The 21833-nt window shown below is 44.6% G+C and overlaps 1 protein-coding gene across 2 annotated transcripts in view; it reads left to right on the forward strand.

Moving 5' to 3' along the window:
• znrf2b (zinc and ring finger 2b) overlaps positions 1 to 20843 on the forward strand; it is a 51669-nt gene extending 30826 nt beyond the window's left edge. Inside the window, exons 2-6 of one of the 2 annotated variants that reach the window (XR_015131437.1) lie at positions 757 to 852; positions 14487 to 14592; positions 16412 to 16485; positions 16560 to 16644; positions 16756 to 20843. Coding sequence is in view for 1 of the 2 variants with exons in the window: in XM_086310200.1 (XP_086166326.1) it covers positions 757 to 852; positions 14487 to 14592; positions 16412 to 16469 (260 nt within the window). In the remaining variant the exon portion in view is untranslated. Of the gene's footprint in view, positions 1 to 756; positions 853 to 14486; positions 14593 to 16411; positions 16486 to 16559 lie in introns of both variants that reach the window. The other variant, XM_086310200.1, reaches the window with a different exon arrangement.
• Positions 20844 to 21833: the final 990 nt, after the last annotated feature.

The following is a 21833-nucleotide window of genomic DNA, read 5'->3' on the forward strand; positions in this document are numbered from 1 at the left end:
ATAGCATTTCTGTTCCTCTCAGCTTACCGCTTTAGTGTTCGCGCCAGGAAACTTCAGTCTTATCAAACCTTTGTTTCTGTTTTCAGAGAAAGATAAACAGCACTCATACATCCACAATATGATGCTGCAGCATTCTGGTACCGCAACTGAAAAGCAATAACAAGAAAAAAACAGGTCACTCCCACAACTCAGTATTATTACTGTGTTTGTAAAGGATGGCCTTTAAATATCTGTAAAAGTCTAACAGTGATGTCTGTATGTCTGTGCAATAATTTAGGTTGGACTAAATCCTGGGTGGGAGCAGTGATGTAATGAAAACTAGCAGTCTGTGCACAGAAATAAATCAAATGTATGAAACTATATGTCACTGCTGAAAGATTACAACCCCCTCTTTAATAATCAGGTGCACCGACCATCACAGTGTGCTCTAACACACTGGTCATCTAGTGCAGAAACGTGTCTGGTGATGCGTTATTAGGTGAAATCTTCTGCTAGTGCAGGTTTCTTTGCAGTAAAGTCAAGAACTGGCTGTAGCAATGCATTCTACCCAGTCTGGGCAGAAAAAGAGTGTTCGCAGTCTCTTTCACAGCACTGGGCAAAGTGGAAATGAAATGCAACAACACATCACCAACTTGTGCTGAGTGAGGAGAGAAGAAAAGACTCAGTGTTTGCCACTTTAATGCTGTTGCACATTCGTTTTTTCTCATCTTCCACCTTCCATGTTTTACTCACTGCTGGTGTCTTTCTCTCTTCCAGGCTTCAAGTGCCCTGTGTGCTCCAAGTTTTTGGCCTCAGATGAGATGGATCTTCACCTTGTGTTGTGTTTAACTAAACCCAGAGTGACATACAATGGTAGGACTTCCTTTATTGCCTTTACAACATATACTAGCATTTGAAAGTATGCTGTAGCTGAATGCAAAATTCCCCTAGATAAGAAGAACAAGCAGTTATGAAGGGTCTAAGTCAGGGGTGTCCAACTCCAGGCCTCAAGGGCCGGTGTCCTGCAGGTTTTAGATCTCACCCTGGGTCAGCACTCCTGAGTCAAAAGATTAGTTCATTCCCAGGCCTCTGGAGAACTTCAAGACATGTTGAGGAGGTGATTTAGCCATTTAGATCAGCTGTGTTGGATCAAGGACAAATCCAAAAGGCTGCCTGCCCAGAAATGGGATGGGTCTACTAAGAACAAGGGTGTCCAACTCCAGGCCTCGCAGGCCGGTGTCCTGCAGGTTTTAGATGTGTCCTTGATCCAACACAGCTGATCTAAATGGCTAAATCACCTCCTCAACATGTCTTGAAGTTCTCCAGAGGCCTGGGAATGAACTAATCTTTTGACTCAGGAGTGCTGACCCAGGGTGAGATCTAAAACCTGCAGGACACCGGCCTGTGAGGCCTGGAGTTGGACACCCTTGTTCTTAGTAGACACATCCCATTTCTGGGCAGGCAGCCTTTTGGATTTCACACTGGAGTTTCAGCACACAAAACCGTCGTATCAAAACATGTATTTGCTCTGCAGTGAGTGTTTAGGCCATTTTATAGAATCTCATGGCTACCTTCAATGTACAGGCAAAATAAGGGGAAATCTGAAAGTAGACAAAAGTGCCTTGAACTGAGTTTAACCATGCCTGTTTGTTGTGTAGTTACAGCAGATTCTGTGTGTTAAATGACTCCCACGTCCAAGTTCCCTGTGCGTGTTTGAGCTCCTCGTTTAACGTCTGAGGCTGAGCCCAGTTTTTCAGCCTCTGCCACATTCTGTTTCTACCTAGAGCTCAGTATAATAGATGATCTATGGCCTCATGAGTATTTTAGAAGATGCAAGTAGGCACCATGATTTTACCTGCTGGTCAGTGAAGACCTGTTTTTAAAGCCTTGACCTGAGCGTTATCAGCCGTCTCGGTGTTTTGACAGCAGATATAATGACTAAGGAGTGGCTCTGACTGTGACACTGACAAAGCACGCTCACTGCCTAACACCTTTTGACAACTTAGCAGCCAACTTACCGTACCGGATCATTCTACTGTCTGCAAGCACGTGCAGAGGGGGGGGCTAGAGGGGCTTGAGCACCCGCCCCTTTCCCGATGGGTGCCCAAAGTGCCCTTTTGTTGAGGCAACTTTTTTAAAAATAATTTATTTATTTTTTTATGTGTGTGTGCGTGCGGAGTCCTGTCTGTGCCCCTCAGCAATAATATTTAACTATTAATCACAGTTTTGCTAAATAAAAGGATCTGGCTTGCATCAGTCACATGATCACATTTAACCAATGATCGCCCTCGACGGCAGAACGCGCTGATTACGAGCCGGGAACGAGCTCACAAAGAGCACGCGCATTTTTAGCGGTCTGGAGCTGCAGGAGAAACACAAGTTAACTCAGAGACACAGACTGATGCGACACAACCAGTAAGTAGGTGTACAGCGTGCACTGTAGTGTGTAGCACCCAGGAGTATTAGCTTATTACGTACACGTTGGTAAGATGTCTTGTTGCAACTGACGAACTGAAACAAACGAGCGTGCTGTGTGTGCAACAGCGCGACAAACATTACCTGTCCTTTTATTAACTGCACAGGTAGTGCTGGTCATAGCTGCTGGCTGCCTGTGTAAGGCTGTCATGGGTCTGTAGCTCTGTCACCGTTTTAGGGAACATATTTAGTTTTAAAGGAAGTTTCCGGGCTTTTCCTGCCTTTCTGGAGGGATTATATTTCACTAAAAACGATCTAATATGCATGTCCACATAATTATGCATTATTATAATATTTTAAAAAACACACTCTGTATTTTAAAGAAAATACATTAAGAAGCAGATTATATTAGATTTATATTTTAAATAAGACAAAAGTTGGATTTTACAGCAGTAAAATGATTGTATCTCTACAGTTTAAACATGTAATAAGCTTTGCCCCTGCACAGAGTGGATAGTGAAACAAATGGAATCATCATAATGACATTATTTCATATTTATTACTTCCCCCTCCTCATTGCTTTATTATTGTAGCTCTAGTAATAAATAATGATGTAAGGATTCTGGATCAGCACCATGATGCCCATAGTATATACAGTATTCTGAAGAAGGTCTAAAATGTCCCTGTGTGTGTGTGCATGTGTGTGTTTTATTTAGATGGATTTTAAAAAAAATATTACTCATGATATAACATTGTCCAGACAAGCCTGGTAAGGACATGAGGAGGAAACAGCAGGAGCTGTGTGAGGCTACTAAAGGCAGGGCTATAACATTTTTCTGTCATCATTTTATTATAGATTAAGTGCAGGAGTTGTTAGGTGTGGATAATTAGATTATAGTTTATTGCAATAGCAAGTTGTGCCTTGTTCTCAGATAGACAGCAAGTGGAGAGTGATATATGAAATGATGGGATGGAAGGAAGAAGAGAAGCAAAGAGTGATTCACAGGCAGAGCCTAAATTATTTCTCACAGTTTTTTGTGTCCTTATGGTTCCAAGCGCTGTCACCAATCTTTGCATTTTGTTATTATCTCATGACACTTGTTTAATCAGCTACCATCTCTCCTATGGACTTTTTAATGTCTACAGTCTCAGATCAACACAGCCCTGCCCTCCAGCACTATCCACAGCAACCCCTCAACAGCAACATTGTACTGTGGCTGTAGCTCAGGTGGCAGAGCAGGTCAGCCACTAATCAGAAGGTCGGTGGTTCGATCCCAGGCTGCCTCCTGGCTGCATGCCAAATATCCTTGGGCAAGATACTAACCTTGTTTGCCTACTGGTGGTGGTCAGAGGGCCCGGTGGCGCCAGTGTCCGGCAGCCTCGCCTCTGTCAGTGCGCCTCAGGGCAGCTGTGGCTACAATGTAGCTTGCTATCGCCTGTGTGTGTGAATGACTGAATGTAGTGTAAAGCGCTTTGGGGCCCTTAAGGACTAGAAAAGCGCTATACAAATGCAGGCCATTTACCATGTACCCATCAGGTAAAACATCGGCGACGTTTGCTTTGCCTTGTTGCCCATATTAGATTCTTGATGAATGTGTGTTGTTGTTATTCAGCCTGGTTCAATGTGCCCCTTTTTAACTTTGAGCACCCGCCCCTTTAAACCTCTCTGCACGGCCCTGACTGTCTGCCTCTTATAATGACCATAAGCAACAAAAGTGAACTTCGTGTTCGAAGCACAGGCCGAGGGGGCGGTGTGGCAGCAAGTTTTCACACCAGCCTATTAATCAACCAAAGACCCAGACAGACTTTTAATTCATTTGAAAGCCTGATGCTTAGCCTCGTCCACCCCAGCTGTGAAACTCAGAAACCAGTCTTACTTGTTATCATCTATCGTCCACCTGGGCCTTACACAGAGCTTCTGTCTGATTTCTCAGACTTTATATCTGATTTAGTTCTCAGCTCAGATAAAATAATTATTGTGGGTGATTTTAACATCCATGTAGATGCTAAAAATGACAGCCTCAACATGGCATTTAATCTGTTATTAGACTCAATTGGCTTCTCTCAAAATGTAAAAGAACCCACCCACCACTTTAATCACACTCTAGATCTTGTTTTAACATATGGCATAGAAACTGAACATTTAACAGTGTTTCCTGAAAACCCTCTCCTGTCTGATCATTTCCTGATAACATTTACTTTTACAATAATTGATTACACAGCGGTGGAGAGTAGACTTTATCACAGTAGATGTCTTTCTGAAAGCACTGTAACTAAGTTTAAGAATATAATCCACCCACTGTTATCATCTTCAATGCCCTGTACCAACACAGAGCAGAGCAGCTATCTGAACGCTACACGTGCTGATGCAACACCTCTCTACTAGCTTCTCATCACTCGTGAATAAGATCCAGAGATTCTTAAAGTTACAGTGCGTAAAATGTCACCACTAGATGTCAGTAGACTGCAGATTCAGTAAACTGAATTCTGTTTTCTTACCTCTCACAATTCAAGTGCATAAGCCTAGCTGAGGTGGCCGCTTATAAGATGTCACTTTTCCACCCCATAGATAAAAAAAACAAGAGTTCCTGCAGCCTGATTCTTGCTTTGACTTCTAATGATCATGTACATAAATGTGTATTAAACTAACTGTACCAAACCAAAATAGAGCTGTCAGACTGAAATAACTAAAAGAACCTAACTGAAGTTATGTGAGCTTAATAACGTCACTCTCTTCCTTCCAGAAGGCTTATAATTATCCTCAAGATGATCATCAGTATAACGTTAAAAAAAACTTTTATATGAATTAGCCAGTCAGCTCCCTGCTTATGTAACAGGTTCTTCCTCCTGCAGTCTGAGAAATTTAGTATAATCTTCATGTAATATTTCCCAAACTACATAGCTGTGGTTGCCTGAGGGCTGCTTCTCCTTGCATTTAGCAGAGATCTCTTCTGTATTTAAGGATATCACAGCCACAGTTAGTGTGGCTGGGGGAAATGTTTTGTTGTTTCCTCTGCTAAACATGAGTATGGGCTTGTAAAATACTCCCCACAGTGAAGTTACAGGAAGCTACGAGATGCAGTCATGTTTCCCTGCAGATTTGACAGATGTGCTCTGCTGCCACTGTCAGCAAATGGTGATCTGTTTTGATAGATTTCTTAATTTGGTTTTCTGAGCTGAGAGGATCTTATTACTGTTCCAAAATAAACATGAAAACTCACTTTATGTAACAGCATTGCCTACATTTAAATGATCATTTAATCGCTTAACCCAGAGGTTCCCAAAGTGTGGGGCCCGCCCCCTAGGGTGGGCGCAGAGCCATTGCAGGGGGGGCACGGTATGAAAATTTAAAAAACGCATTAGGTTGTGTAAAATGCTTGGACACTGCTAGCATCATGGACAGGTTTTTGACGGGGCTCCCACACAAACGCAAAGCAGGAGATGAAGCATCGCCAAATATGTTTCCAAACCAACTTCCTTCCAAGCCAAAGACTAGAAAATATGATGAAGCAAATCTTCCCTTTGGCTTCACCTGCACAAGAACATTTTTCTTGTAAAACAAAAGGGGGCCTAGCAAAAAAGGTTTGGGAACCACTGACTTAACCTCTAGTTCACTTCAGTTTTTTTATATAGCACCATTTGACAACCAGTGTGAATGGTGTTTGCCTCTGTGTGTTAGCCCAGCAACAGAATACAAAATAAAGAGGAACGATGGAAATATGTGGCTTGGAGGTCGGAGGTCAGCTCTTACTGTCTTACTGGGGGTGGCTGTAGCTCAGGTGGCAGAGCAGGTCAGCCACTAATCAGAAGGTCGGTGGTTCGATCCCAGGCTGCCTCCTGGCTGCATGCCAAATATCCTTGGGCAAGATACTAACCTTGTTTGCCTACTGGTGGTGGTCAGAGGGCCCGGTGGCGCCTGTGTCCGGCAGCCTCGCCTCTGTCAGTGCGCCCCAGGGCAGCTGTGGCTACAATGTAGCTGCCATCGCCAGTGTGTGAATGTGTGTGTGTGGATGGGTGAATGACTGAATGTAGTGTAAAGCACTTTGGGGTCCTATGGACTAGAAAAGCGCTATACAAATGCAGGCCATGCAGGCCATTTACTGTCATTATGTCAAAAAGTCCTTGGGCAAAATACCGAACCCCAATGCATCCATTAGAGATAGAAAGTTCTTAAATAAATAACAACTTAAGAACTGAATGGCTTCATGACTGCTTCATAGAAGGCACTAATGAGGCTTGTAGTGAAGCATGCACAGCTAAGAGTTGATAGGCACTATAAAAATACCAGTAAAAAGAAACCCATAGGAGTGGATCATGGGAATCCACAAAAAAAACTCTGCCCCCCCCCCCCCCCCCCATGATGCAAAGCCAGTGCTGTTTAAAATGTCAATAAAAACAAAATGCAATGATTTGCATAAATGAAATGTTATACTGTAGGGCTGTTCCATATAACGATATATATCGGATGACGATATAAAAACGTCTATCGTTTCATTTTACGCTTCAGCTTTTTTACACATTGTTTGTTTCGTGGTGTCGCAAAATAAACTGTTTACGGCAATATTTGTTCATGGTTCTGATGGTCACTGTAGTGGTTATATTAATTTCTTAAAGTTCTCTCTTTCTCTTATATTTAATATAACCACACCACGGACGGACAAGCGCCTGTTTTTTATGTGTTGTGGTTAGCAACCACGACGGTAACACCATCGCGTGTCCGCATGTTTATGTTCCACATAAACCTTTCACAATAAAGCTCAAGATCCTGCTGAGACTTTTCAAAATAAACCGAATCACGTGAAAGATGCAGATTATTTACGGATGAGAATTAAAAAAGAGCCGCCAGGTGCTAAAAAATAAAGCTTAGACTCAAACGTTAGAACAGGCTTTCCCCCGCAGCACGCCGTGTAATAAATACTCACAAAGAAACGGCGCCGTTACAACTTATGTCTAAAAATGTATCGTTTCATGCATCGGTTAAAACTCGACTCCAGCTACATGACGCACAGCTGGAAACACTTCACGCAGGTCGAGCTGCCCGAGATTCACAGAGTTTACAGAAAATGTTACATTTCTGTGATTTATATCGTTATTGGACGATAGATGTCTCATATCGGGATATGAGACTTTAGTCATATCGCACAGCCCTATTATACTTTGAGAGACTACAGATTACAGATTACATGCCCTAAAATGTATTTTGTAACGTATTCCGTTACGTTACTCAACAAGAGTAACGTATTCTGAACACTTTGGATTACTTAACATATTATCATGCTTTTTACAGCTACATGAATGTACTATTGCTGTGTGATCTATTAGTATTACTGAAGGTTACTCTCCATACCAACACCAACTAATGTTTAAATCTTAATATAAATGAGTAACAGTAGGTGGACATTAGGTAAGGGTGCACTTTTTGCAGCGATCTCGTATAGAAACTATTCAGCGCGTATATAAAACAGGTCCGCGGCTCCGAACCGTAGTATGGGGACCTCTGGCTGATACGTCGGGTTCATGTCGGGCTCGCAGCTGAAAACTAGCTTTGCTTTGTTGTCTGGCTCAACTTTGCTAGCGAGAGACAGAGAGAGGCGTTGAAAGGCTGCTGCAACCAAACTTATTGTTTCAGAGGAAAACATGAACACAGCGTACAGCCGAGTCTTAATAGCTTACTTACAACTGGGCTCGTCAGGCACTCTTCTTGGCTGCAGTGGTTATTATTATATTTACATGCTTCCAGCTCCCGTTTCTGCTCCGTGACAGCTCGTACTTTTCCTTTTTCTCCCTCCTCGCTCACAGACACATCACGGGTATGGCAGTCCATTCTCCCTGCAGCACGGACTACACCGCCCATCAGGCTACATGCTTTAGGGCGATGCCTGTAACACTCTGCTATTGCCTTCATATTAAATAATTTTTGTGAACACAACCCACCGCCGTCTTTTGCTACTCAGGTTAAACACGATATATGAGTCACTTAGATAACTTAAAAATGTTATTGTTTGGCTTTTTTCAGTCTTTTATTTGTTCCTGAGTAAATCGGTTTGGCTGAGATTTGACTTGATTGAGACTTCTGAGTTATTTTTGTTTCATGCAAAATCAGAAGTTAATCACGCAGACTGTTCTGTGATCTGCCGCCCTGGCTGTATGCATGTGCATCGTGGTCGTGAGCAAGTCTGTCCCAGCCCTAACGCCTAAGTGTAGTGAGAGCAGCAGGGATCGTGTCTGTTTTATAAGAGCATTCTTCTTACACACAACAAAACCTCATCTCGTACTCGTTTCACAGCATGGATGACCCACTTTCATTTCCTGATTCAGGATCCTGACAGTAGTGACGTTTAACATGCATCAAGCGCAGTGAGCGTAGTGCAGCAGCATCTCTGGTGTGTTCATGCCATGTCTTTGTTTGACAAAGGCCTGTTTCTCACTTCTTCTCTCTCTAAGTCTGAACACATTTCAGCTCATACCAACACTGCTCGGTGTTTCCCTTTCAGCTGAGTGCTTTCAGGCCAAGTTGAGTTCCTCTTTGAGTAAGCCCACTTCCTGTTCTGCTGGGACTGATTCCTCTCTGTCTTCCTGTCTCTCAGTCATGTGATGGTCCCTGTCTGAGCAGACTGCTGCAATATGGAGAACACTGTCAGCTAACGCAGGAATGCAAACAATGAACACGATCTGTCTTTGTTCCTACAGCCATGCGTCCATGCACCCGTCTTCTTCCATTGATCCAAAGTTGGGTTCAAAATGCAGCAGGGTATTCCAGACGATCACTCGCTCTCAGGAAGTGGAGATCTCGAAGCATTCCCAGGCCAGATAAGATATATAATCTCTCCACTGGGATCTTTTTCCAGTGGAAGGTGCCAGAAAAATGGTGATGAAGCTGCGAGGTGATCTACTGGGATACTGTGAGACGGGGCCTGGTTGTTGCTCACTGCTGTTTTCTGTTAGCTGGTGGCATCGCCTGGTGCGTTTAGGAGATCGCTGCATAGAGTCACAACAAGCTGCCTTTTTAGGCACTAACATGGCTCTTGCTTTCAGACATGCCCAAGCTTGTCTCGTTGCACCGACAGGGGAAAATAAATGCATGGTGTTGCTATAGCAGTGATATTCTATTATGACATTTTTATACGATGTTAAAATGATCACAGTGTGATAGGCACGGTCTAAAGCCTGAGCAGGGAATATTTTAATGTTGTGACATTACACGTGTATCAAAAAGTAAAGAAAAGCAAAGCAGCTCTGCTAAGCTTGCCATGTTTCTTATTACCCTGTGTGGTTTTGTCTCAGTGATCACAGCCGCTCCCTGCTGTTTGTGGCCTTTCTAGGAAAATAATAAGCCGTTCAGGTCTTTCCACTCTTACCACACACTCACACACAGTCACATGACTGTGAAGATCTGTAATCAGCATGTTTATATTCCTTTCAGTTGTTTGCTTTTGGTCGCTCAAGGACAACCCTTCATTATGTCACACACACTCACAAACACACACGAGCAGGTGCAGGTAACGATAGTGTAACCAGTCTGTTCTCTGATGCTGTGAGTGTGTCTTTGTGAAAGCAGCAGCACAGCAGAGACAGAGTAAAGGTGAAGGCCTCGTGTCACTGCACGCTGGGGTTTGGCCTTGAACTGCTATTTATTTTCACACACATGCACACAGACCTGTGCTCCCTAAATGTATGTGGCGCTGCTTCGAGACATGGACGCACAAGCACAGCAGCTGTTGCATGTTTATAAGATGACAGGTGCGGCTTGGCTGAAGCCGGCGATGCTCCGTTGACCTCGGTCCTGGTTTCTAACCTGCTGTGAGACAGACTGATGACGCTGTCAGAGAAAGTGCTCGTAGGCATGGGCCATATGATATTATTCACATCATATACTTCTATCATCATGTGCTGTTTCATGGCACAAACACGTCACCCCATTAAGCAGTGGATTGCGCTCACGTGGGTCATGCAGCACAAAGTTATTTAAGTTGTGAAGGTGAAGGCAAATCTGTCTGGAAGCGTTACAGACGAAGATTTAAACCCCAAAAGAGCAGCTACTTCCCTGTTTGGGAAATGATTTTGGATATCAAAGCAGGTACAGAACAGAACACTATACCTCAGTCTGACTGTGCACTATATTAACAGCAGGTGGGAGCTGTGCGCCTCAAACCGTGAGACCAGCTACTTTCCCGAGGATCACACATTTTAGATTCGGTAGTGGATTTTATTTTGTAGGAACCGGTGGTTCGGGCCTCTGACTAGGATGCCTCCAGGTCCCACAGGGAGGATGCCCCGGGGCAGACCCAGGGCACGCTGCAGAGATGGCCTGGGAACACCGTGGTGTTCCCCCGGACAAGCTGGAGGAGTTGGCTGGAGAGAGGGAGGTCTGAGCTTCTCTGCTTAGGCTGCTGCCCCCGTGACCCGGTGCGGATAAGCAGAAGATGGATGGATTTTATTTTGTAATACTATTTATGTTTTATGCTGACTTTTTCAATTCAAAGAACAGAGGGAGAATTTTTATTTTCATACTTGAATACACTGCTGAATAAACTATTCCACTAAAAGTTACATGTGTCATATATATTTTTTAAGTTTTTATCAAATATTTCAAGGCAGCCTGTTGTGTTTATGCTGTCGAATTAATAACACCCAAATTTATTGTGAGAATCCTCTGAAATATCGTGATGTTATGTTTGGCACATATCCCTGTCGCTAGCTGCTCGTTCTAAACTCCCGACAGACAGAAGCTGCAGCTCAGAGGTGCAGTGAAAGCTGCTCTGTTGATCACCTCCTCTTGTCCAAGGCCTTGCCACGGCGGATGGATCTGCGTATTTGATTTGGCACAGATTTTACTCTGCGTGCCCTTCCTCACACAGCTCTCTTGTTTATCTGGGTTTGTGTTTCCTCACAGTCTCAAACTGGGGATCTTGTGCATGTTAGAGGGGGAAACTATCCTCGGAGGCTAAAGTGTTTTTCGTGTCTTGTTTTAGCTGTTTTGCCCTAATGCTTTTTAATGCATTTTAACCCTGTGGAGACCCACTCTCTGTAGGAGCCACTCTTGAGTGGCACTAAAGGAACTGCGCTGTGTTCTGTGTCTGCGACGGCTCATGTTTTAGCTCTAGAGATTTCCCCTTGGTAATAGCACGGTGGCTGCCTCCAACCTTTAGATACAGTCTGTGGTTCATCCTAGTGTGCAAACCAATATTAAGACAATAGACAGTTCTGCAGTTAAAGACGTTAATGCTGGAGGAGGAAGAGCTGGAAGGAACGTTTTGACTTCTTTGCAAAGGGTATGTCTGCAGTTAGGGCTGGGCCATATCATACCGTTCACGGTAACACCGGTATAATGTTGGGCAACGATAAGAAAATGAAATATGGCGATAGAATATGGGTAAAACGCGCATGCGCAGTGCCTTTGTTTTCATACGCACATGGCGGAAAAAGCATGGCGGCGAATGAGAAGGGAGAAAGCGGATCGTTGAATGAATCCATGAACCAGAACTGGTTTGTAAAAATGCTGCAGCTTCACTGGTGTGGAACTGGTTTAGCTTTCGTCCGTCAGACACACAACAAAGCACTATTTTTGGTAGCGCATGCTAGCGGGCCGTCGTTATTACCGCGTTGTTTGGAAAATACGGCGCACTTAAAATCAATCCTTTGCTTTTTCTGAAAATCAACAGCGCCCCTTATAACCCCGTGCGCCTTATGTATGAACTCTGGTTGTGTTTACTGACCTCGAAACCATTTTATGTGCACGGCGCTCGAAAATCTGTCAAATGTTTTAGTACGACTTTGCTAAGCTACGAAGCCGCAGCGTTTGATGGATTGTTGGAGCATTACGGCTGTCGTAGGCGGAGCCTCGCGGAGTGATACGTACTGTGCTTCAACATAATATTACCATATTGTGTGTGTATAACCTCTTTAAGTTTTGTGGATATTATACATGGTTATGCTGAGGATGTGTCGGCCAGTTTCCACTGGAAATGCCTTTTGGTTAAACTGTCAGCGAGGAATTTGCACTGTTACATTTTTTTATAACTTTAATGCACATAAATAACAGCTGCTTGTTTCAGTGAAAATACAGTGATGGATTTTGCACTAATAAAGTTGTGGAGTTGTAAAGTATTTTGTGTCAATTATATCGTCACTTATATCGTCATCACAAATTTTCAAATGTATATCGTGATAAATATTTTTGGTCACATCGCCCTGCTCTATCAGCAGTAAATGGAATATGACATGAAGGGCAGCTGTTTTGGGGTCGTGTGCATCACAGTCCCAGGGGCATGGTAACAACAGATTACTGGTTTTGATTCGACACGATGTGCAGATTTTGCCCCTCACCTGTAAAGGCCTGGTGGGGTATTAATGTGAGCTCATTGGGTGGAAACCATCTTTGTGAACATCATAACTTAGGAACAAGGTGACGTGGGATTTTCACATTGAAACCATAGTTGCATCTACTAAACGAGTTCAAATATCAGTTGTCTGAAAATGCAGGATGTCCGACAACTCAAAAAGACATCATCTCATCCTCTAGGATTTTCACATTGATTCAATAAGGTCATCTGCCAGGAGTCTGAGAGGGAGAACTGACAGCTACCAGCATTTTGATTTTAGTTTCTCATGCTCGCCCACACTCTTTTGCGTGCGTATGCAGAATTGACAAACATACATGTGGATGCACAGACAGACAGCGGCCTCACGGATGGGGCAGGACAGAGGCCCTCTGCAGCTGAAGCAAACATCATCTGCATGAGTATTACAAACCTCTCACTGACTGGCTGCCCGGCCCAGACTGTCAGTGTGTTAAAGATGCTTTTGCCCTCAGCTGAGCTGGATGCCATGTGCTGCTGCCCATAATAACAGGCTTTTGCAGGCCTATGTGGGTTAATCCACTGTTACATAAGGCCAATCCTAATGACTGCGTGTTTTGCTGCAGGTGATGGGTTTAATGGTGCACATGCTGAGTTCCACTCTAGAGCCGGACCCATGCTATTCATAGCATGAACACACACACAGTAACCTCGCACACTGTAAGGAGCGCTGAGCAGAGGTGGAGGCTATCCGGCAGCCTCCTACCCACAGTACAAAACTGAGTGTGGAAACACTGATAGATAAAGATTTAAATGCTTCTGACAAAGTCGTGCTGCATTCAGGGAAATCTAGAAATTTCAGCTGCTTGAACAGTATGACTTTAGCTCTCTACACATCACGATCATCCAGAACAGCCTGCAACACACATCCTAATCACGTTGCCTCTGATTGCCACCAAAAACCCTTCTCATGTGTTTGCGTTCCCGTATTTCTTGTGTCAAGATCTTAAAGGTTTTAAAGGAATACATGGAGTGACCTCATGGACGATGCGTTTGTACGTTATATAAATCAGGCAACGCTTCAGTTCAAACAGGTCATGAAGTCGAGCTCCACGCAGTCCCGGCAGATCAGCTGATCCCAGAGCCTGCCCATATCAGCTGATCCCCTCCTGCGTGAACCTCACACAGGTTGGGCTTTTTAAGCCGTTTTAGCCTACCAGGAGTTGTTGCATATCTGCAAGCCACTTTGCAGCCCAGCTCCACCTCTTTCAATGCTGTCAGTAATAATATCATTACCGCTGATGCCTGCTGTGTTCTGCGCTGAGATCTTCTTACAGGGAGGACAGGACAGAGCTGCGTTTCCCAAAACACAACGGTCCTGACTGAGATATAAGAGTAGCACCGTGCACACCTAGTAAACAGAAACACTGAAATGTGTCCCCACTGTCGGTATCTCTGAATAGTTTTGTCAGGATGACCTTTTTTTATGTAAATATAATTGTTGAACTGTCAAAACCAGTATGGACATGTGTGGGTGCGCTGTAATACTAACGTACAGTACAACAGAAACCTGCACGCCGTCTCTGCTTTTACACTCACGCAACCACTAATTGAGAAAGATCACATGGTCACTTTGGTTTAAACACACTAGATTTTACTGCAGCTCTGTTTTGCCAACAGAGGCTGTGTGTTGTGTTATGAGTCATCCTATAATCCCAATCGTGTGTGTGTGTGTGTGTGTGTGTGTGTGTGTGTGTGTGTGTGTGTGTGTGTGTGTGTGTGTGTGTGTTCCAGAGGATGTCCTGCCTCGGGATGCAGGAGAATGTGCCATCTGCCTGGAGGAGCTGCAACAGGGAGACACCATCGCTCGCCTGCCCTGCCTCTGCATCTACCATAAAGGGTTAGAACCTCGTTTGTTTTCCTTTTCATCTAATAGTACAGTAGCAGTATAGTGGTCCCAGCTGAGGTGTGGCCTTAGCGACACAGTTCAGTCCCAGGAGGTCTTTTTAAGGAAATACAAGCTTGCTTCAGCCACTTCACTGTCTGCATTTCCATCACAGTGACGACTTGTGAAGATTAGGCAAAGAAATGCTGGGATGTTCTTATTGATCTTACCGATTCCAGTCTCACGCTCATATCTGGCTGCAATGAACAAACCCTCTTTAGTTCCCTCCCTAAAAGTGTTCCTGTGCTGAGATCAGTCAGAGAGGCGGTAAAACAGAAGAGCGAGCACTCCTAACTTTGGAAGATACCCACTTGATTTGACTGCTGAAGCCTAAGCGAGCTTCAGAGGAGGGATGTGTTTTGCATAGTGGTGTGTGGCTCTTGTCACTCATCATGAAATGAGAGCAGCACGCAAACACGGCTATAACAGAAAGAGGAAGCAGCAGTGTCAGTTTAAACTGATGCAAAAATGAGGTTCAGGGTTAAAAAGAACAGTCATGCTGACAGCGAGGGACGAGCACTTGAGTCATGCACACTGTGGCGCTGTCACGTTATTTCACAGAGGGCCTAGATTGGGCTTAAAGTGGATTTATTGATATTACCTTCAGTATTTACTGAACTGGCCTGTCAGCTGGTATCAGCTCACTGTTTTAAAATCAACCCCACACTTTATCATGTCTTGGCTGCAGTTTTATAGCCACGTGGTAATTTTAGTCCTTCTTTAATAACTGAACATGAATCTGGCCTTTTCTGGCTGCTGCCCTTTCAGAGATGCTACAAACTTAAAGTGTAGACCAGCAGACACAGACATCCTTTGATATGACGGCACCCACACCACTGAACATTACTTCACCTTTGAGCTTTCAGTAGTTTCAGGCAAAGACTGTATTTAAAAGATGGACAAGTCTGACCTATGAATGCTAAAATGCTTTAAAGGCCAGCGATGGGTGACTCCTTCTCCGAGTTTGACCTCAGCAAACACTGCCCAGGTGACTTTATGGTCTCGGCTGGTAGTTTGAGGTCAGATTGTAGAAAACATGAGGTTCATTTTGTAAGTTATAGTCAGAAAGCAGGATAAACCGGGGAGCGCTCATTGGCTAATGAAATGCGAGGGTTGCATCAGCCTTCAAGGCACCAAGAGCAGTGGTGAAAACCGTCAGCCTGAGGTTTTGAGGCTTCACTATCCAACAGGAAGTTTGTTTCAGCTGTTTTTCATATGAATGCTATCTGTGTTTGTAATGAACTGGACACAGCTGTTTGGTTCCTTTTAAAGTGTGGCTCTACATACATAAATACATGAGGATATTGTAAGTATGTAAAGCATGTTTGCTGATAGTTAATAATAATGTTTTGAATTCCAATCATTTGAAGGAGGAAAGTGTTTAACTGCTTTGTTCTTTCATTTTCGATACATTACATCAGACCCCACTGTGGTGCTCTGAAAGAGGAAACACGTGTGCTTTCTGTAGCCTGAGTGGGTCAAGTCCAACACGGTCCACTACATGTACATGTGACGAGACTACTGCACACCAGCAGGTGTCGCCAGACGCAGCAAAATGGACTTCATGAGCTCTGCGAGGTTTACTTTATTAATGCCAGGGAGAAGGTGCACGGGTAAATGTTCCAGTGTTAACAATGCTTTGTACCACACGAACAAGTGAAAATAGCCGTAGGTGTAAAGTCTGATGAGGTGCATCGTGGCGGAATGACTCGGGCAGCATCGCTCTTCTCACGCTGTCTCACTGACTCCTCCCATCTTGTTTTCTCTCCTGCAGCTGTATCGACGAGTGGTTTGAGGTGAACAGGTCCTGTCCTGAGCATCCATCGGATTAAAGCTTTCATTGCACAGGTAAAATCCACATCCACAGACGTAAAGATGGTATTTTTTAAATGTCAGCATCTGGTTCTTTTCTGTGATTTCAGGAACATGAGACGTCCCCAGAGGGATCTGCAAAAATGAAATCCCTGGATTCAGGGACTCTGCTGGACTCTATGACCACTGTGATCAGTTAGCACCCTTCCTCCCACAACCCACCCACCCAATAATGTAGTACCACAGTGTGCCAAATGTCATTTAAGCAATCTTCAGGGATACAAACTTGTGTGTTTTATGTTTAAGTTGCACATCTACACTCAGCATCAGAGTTGACAGACTCCTCCAGCCCTGACGCTCGGGGCATCACCAGTATACACCAGTACACCAGTATGGAGGAGGAGGAGGGAGACTGTTGGCTGACGCGCTCCGACTCGCCCCCTCCCCTCCTCCGTCAGCATCAGTGTCTCCCAGTGCCTTGTTGTAGCGACGCTCGGCACGCAGCAGCCAGGACAGAGGGGAGTCCAGACTACGGCCGAGCCGGCTGTCCTCCACCCAACGCCCTACAACCCCCACCACCACCAGGACCATCTTACCACAACTGCCATTCTACCCGAGCAGGAGAAACAAGCCAGAGACGGCGTGTCTGCAGCTTCTCGCAGCTGACAGTGCTGCTGCAAAAACGGTGCCAGTCAACTGTGACTACTGTCAAACACTCAGTCATCAGTGCTTTTTAGACCCCGCCCACACAGGTACAGGAGCCCAGTCCATCACTCACCAGCCTAAACCCACTGCAGCACATTGCTGCTACTTCTCTGACACGATAAGTGTTGTGCATGCCAGAACAATGGGACACGACAGCATGTGGCAAAATGAGACTCAATTAAAAATCCACCCATCCTGTTTTTTAACTGCTTATCCGACTTCAGCCGCGTCCACACGGGGAGCAGTTCTTCCCCGTCCGAGTCTCTTCTTTCCCTCAAGTTAGCCCACATTCCTGGCTGGAAAAGGCTACAGCCCGACTTTTGGATACGTGGTTAAGAAAATGGATGGATGGAGATTTTAACCCTCTGCTAGTAAAGCTGGAGCTTCACTTTCAGACATCACGTTCACCTCCACAGACCAGACCCAACTTCATCAGGACCTGAAATACTTTGTCCCCACCAGCAGATGTCAGTCTGTAGTTTTCCAACAAAGCACCAGGATCTTGAGGTATAACATCCAGGCTGCCGTACACGTGGCTGCAAACGGCTCCAGTGCATGCTGCAGAACCTGCATGAACCTGCTTATTCAACACCAGGGTAAAGAGCACGTGAACAGAATATGTCTGGACATAAATAATGTCTCGTTCCATCATGGACGGGATCTGGTAACGAGACAATGTGGGAAAACCTTTCAAGACCTTCAGTTTTTAGCTTTGTGTTCCTTCCTGTAAAAATGAGCTTCAGTTTTTTTTTATCACTTCTGTCAGCTCGTGTTCATTTCTGCATCATAACCGTAGCAGCTGCAGGTAAACCGAGCCCTCACGGTACAGTGTTGCACCAGACTGAGACAGTTTACTTGTGAGGAGCTGCAGGACTATAAAGGTCCCAGGAAAGCAGTGAGCTCTGTGAAGCTTTTTCAGGCACTGACCGTCACACTGGGAGTCAGCAACTTGATCTCGATCCTGGCAAATGCAGCAGTCCAGGTGCTGAGGCTGAGGGAACGTAAGCTAAACAGAACTGGAGGGACTAACTGGACCTGTCTGTTTGGGGTTAGGTGTGCCTGAAGACCTCGCTGAGGAACCAGTCAAGTCCCTGATACTGATTTCACCAACAAGCTCACGCTCAGCCTTGGAGGACGAGCTAAGTTCAAACCCATCTACTGATCCAGGGCTTGTGTGGATCCCAAAGCTCCAAAACACCTGAAACTTGTCATCCTTTTCCCTCAGTCTCTTTTGCCTGTGAAGACTAAATGCACCCCTTCCTGATTGCGCAGTCAGTCTGTGAGCGTTTGCTGGGGGTTGCAAAGAGGATGCTACACCAAAAACCTCCTTCCAGTTGCTCTGGTTGCGAGCAGATTGCCGTGGCCACCTTTAGATGATCGGTAAGTCGTTAGTGAATGTCTGAAGACAAGTCAGCGACCTCCATACAAACTGCGAGTGACCACAGCAGCAGCCTGTACCTCTCTGTGACCACTGACTACCACTACCACTCACCCACCAATCAGAGAACACACGTTTTTCTCTCGCAACACCAGGCAGCCACTCAGTGACCTCCAGGCTTCTGTGACTAGTTTCTCATCTTGTAATTATCATCATTAAATGAACAATATGCAGTTATAAGTGATATTTGGGATTTTCTTTTTATGCTTGAAATCATGCAGAAGCTGCATCGTGTTATGGAGGTGGAGACTGGCTACGAACCCGAGGTTTTTTTAAGATTTGTCATTTTGGTAATTGAACTTATTTACATAGTAAAGTGTTTGAAATCAAACATTAATATATTGTTTTAAATATGAGAATAATGGGAGACAGAAACATGTCTGTTTAGATGTGTGCCTTCTAGTCTGTAGAGACAGGATCCTTTTTGTTTTGCAGTTTCTGTAGTTGCTGCTCTCCACCACTGGGAGGCAGTGCGCTCTCACTTATGATCTTGATGTGCTTGACGTTATTTTTGAGATTTTTATCATGAAAGCAGGACATGAAAGGTTCCTGTGTCGTCTGTGATCTTAGAGACCGTGAGAAAATGATGGCGGTGCGGAGGGAGGGAAAATGGTTTTAATAGAATAACCATGGTTTACGTTTTATTATTGCTTTCCTACACATTCCTCAAACGCTCACTGATTTGTGCGAAGTCAACATTCATTTTGTGCTTATATAAATATGTAAAAAGAATCACAGGCAGCAGTTTGTTTGGTTTTTGTATCTCCCAAAAATGATTCAATGGCTGAAAAGATTTTATAATGATGTTTTTATGATCATGCTAACTTTGCTTTTTATTGTGACTCTTGCTGCGTTCACCGTGTCTTCCATGACATGTAATGTGTGTGTTGGGGGGTGTATTCTGTGAAAGTATGACGTTTTTTAAGATGAAACACTGGACTCTGTGAAATGTAAACTTTTTACATCATTAAAAGTTTTCATGAGCAAATGACAGAAGTGCAGAACACGCCGACCCCTGTAGCCCCTCCTCTCACTGACCATTTTCACACGGTCCCTCACTGAACACACACAGTCAGCTGGGAGTCGTTGTTGAATGTATTGAAGCTAGTGTGGTTCTCTGGTGGGCGTTTGGAGTTTTGGGATCCACCCCGGCGCACTCATGACTGCTGAATCGTCACACTGTATTCTGGAAATCGGACGGCCACACGGAGATTAACCGAGCCCGGTGACACGCTCCCTTCGCACAGTGCGTGGAGGCAGGATCGGTGCGTTTGTAGCGACAGAGCGACCACGTGGCTGCTTGATGGACATCTCACGGGGCTTTGACTGTACCGTCATCTCTCTCTCTGATCTGAATTCTGCAAGAGATTACAACCACTTTCCCCTGACTGATCATGCAGCTGATTCCTGTGAGCAGGTCCGCCTGTCTTTTCATTTCTGTCTGTGAATTTATGAGGAAATGTGCAACAAATCTGGCCTTAAAAGATGACTTTGACGTTTCACTCTCCTGTCCGTGTGGGTTTTTGTATTGCCATCATTTTGCAATAACACAGACACCTCTAATACCACAGTGGCTCTGACACCACGCTGAATCCTTGAACTTTTACGGGAAAGGCTGGCGTTAAATGAGAGCATGTTACGAGTGCAGTTAAATTATAGTTGCAACTCTGTAGCAAAACATTTCCAGAGCTTTCTGCCACGTGGCGCGGTCTTCCTCAGGAGATGACGTTATATCTGAGCTCAGTACGGGACTTTGGTTACATCAGCACACATCCAAAAACTCCTGTAAATGTCACGGGAGGCTCGTTCCTGATCAGAGCCCACAGACCCACGCGTAAACACGCCTGGCGTTGCTTTACAGCTGGTACAAGAGCAAGCTGAGGAGTCAAAGTCACCAGCTGTCATTTCACCCATCGTCACTCGAAGTCACCCAGTGTCAGTGACCTTTCATACTCTGATGACACTTTAATCTCGATTCAGACTCTGTGAGAAAGACCTCCACAGATAATTAAATAAGAGAAAAGTTCCAAAATTTTTAAGAGGCCACAATAAAGATCGTATAGATGAACTGAGACATAATGTTGACGTACGGCTTCTTCTTCTTTCATGTATGAACATATGTGAGGGATTCATTGCATGGTTAGATACATTTACACTGACGGAGGTGTGTCACAGCCCAGGCTGTAGCCAGGATCTACCCTAACGTCAGCCGAACGCCATCCAATCAGAGCCCTGTAAATCTGTCTTACAGAGTGATTAATAAAGTTAAACTAATGACAGGTGTTATTAGTTGCAGTGACGCCCCATTAGATGCTAAATGACAGTCCACACCATGATGGGAGCTGGGTGAACTCTTTCAGTGACCAGCCTCAGATTCTCAGTTCTCCAATGGCTTTTTGCATTATTGTGTAACTTGGGTCATCACGATGGGGCTTCCCCTGTTTGCACTGGCAGGCAGAAATCCCCTGCACAGCCTGCAACTCGCTGGAAAGAAAGAAAAGAAAATCTGGCACTTATTACTGTAGGCACATGGAGGCTGATCAATACTGGACCTTTGCTTATTCCAAAGAATAAAACAGTTCTAATGTGAATATATGAGACGGTCCTGCCTCAGACTTTATCCAGTTATTAGGTCTCTACTGTCTGAAGAAGCACAAGGTAAATGTGCTGGGTTCATGACGCTCCCAGCATTTTGGCCATCATCATCATCATCATCATCTTCTCATTTTGAAACCACACATGGTGAGCGAGGGAGGAGAACGAACCTGAAGCTAAGTAAAAGTAAGTGGTGGTGCAGACTACAGCCTGCTGAGGGAAGGTGTGGTGTGTTTATACCTGAACTCAGGTAAGTGGCAGAAAGCTGAGACAAATAAACCAATAAGAAAAAGAAGAAATCACTCAAAGATCAAAGGAGAGGCTCTGAGAGCTGCTGGTTGCTGCTGTGTTTGATAGTGTGCACCGAGAGAAACAGTCCCAGCATGCTTTTTATCTGCAAACTGTCAGGTCTGAGCCCCGACAAACAATCTGTACAACAAAAGAATCATAGCAAGCTTGAATATTTCTGTATGTGCATCCATAGAAACAGGATTTCACAGCATGTAGGTCTGTTAGCCTGTGGGGTCCAAGCAGCTAGCAGCCTGGGTTAATGTTCATACTGAACAGCACATCAAGGCACCTGTGTGTAAGGAGCTCCGGCTCTCTGAAACGACCACGCTGCCTGTTTGTTTATTAAAGATTACCT

Source organism: Aulonocara sp. 'chitande type north' Nkhata Bay, linkage group LG11, assembly GCF_057382095.1.
Source record: "Aulonocara sp. 'chitande type north' Nkhata Bay isolate Kocher_YH1m ecotype deep benthic linkage group LG11, A_spYH_male_GT1.1, whole genome shotgun sequence".
NCBI classification, from domain to species: domain Eukaryota; kingdom Metazoa; phylum Chordata; class Actinopteri; order Cichliformes; family Cichlidae; genus Aulonocara; species Aulonocara sp. 'chitande type north' Nkhata Bay.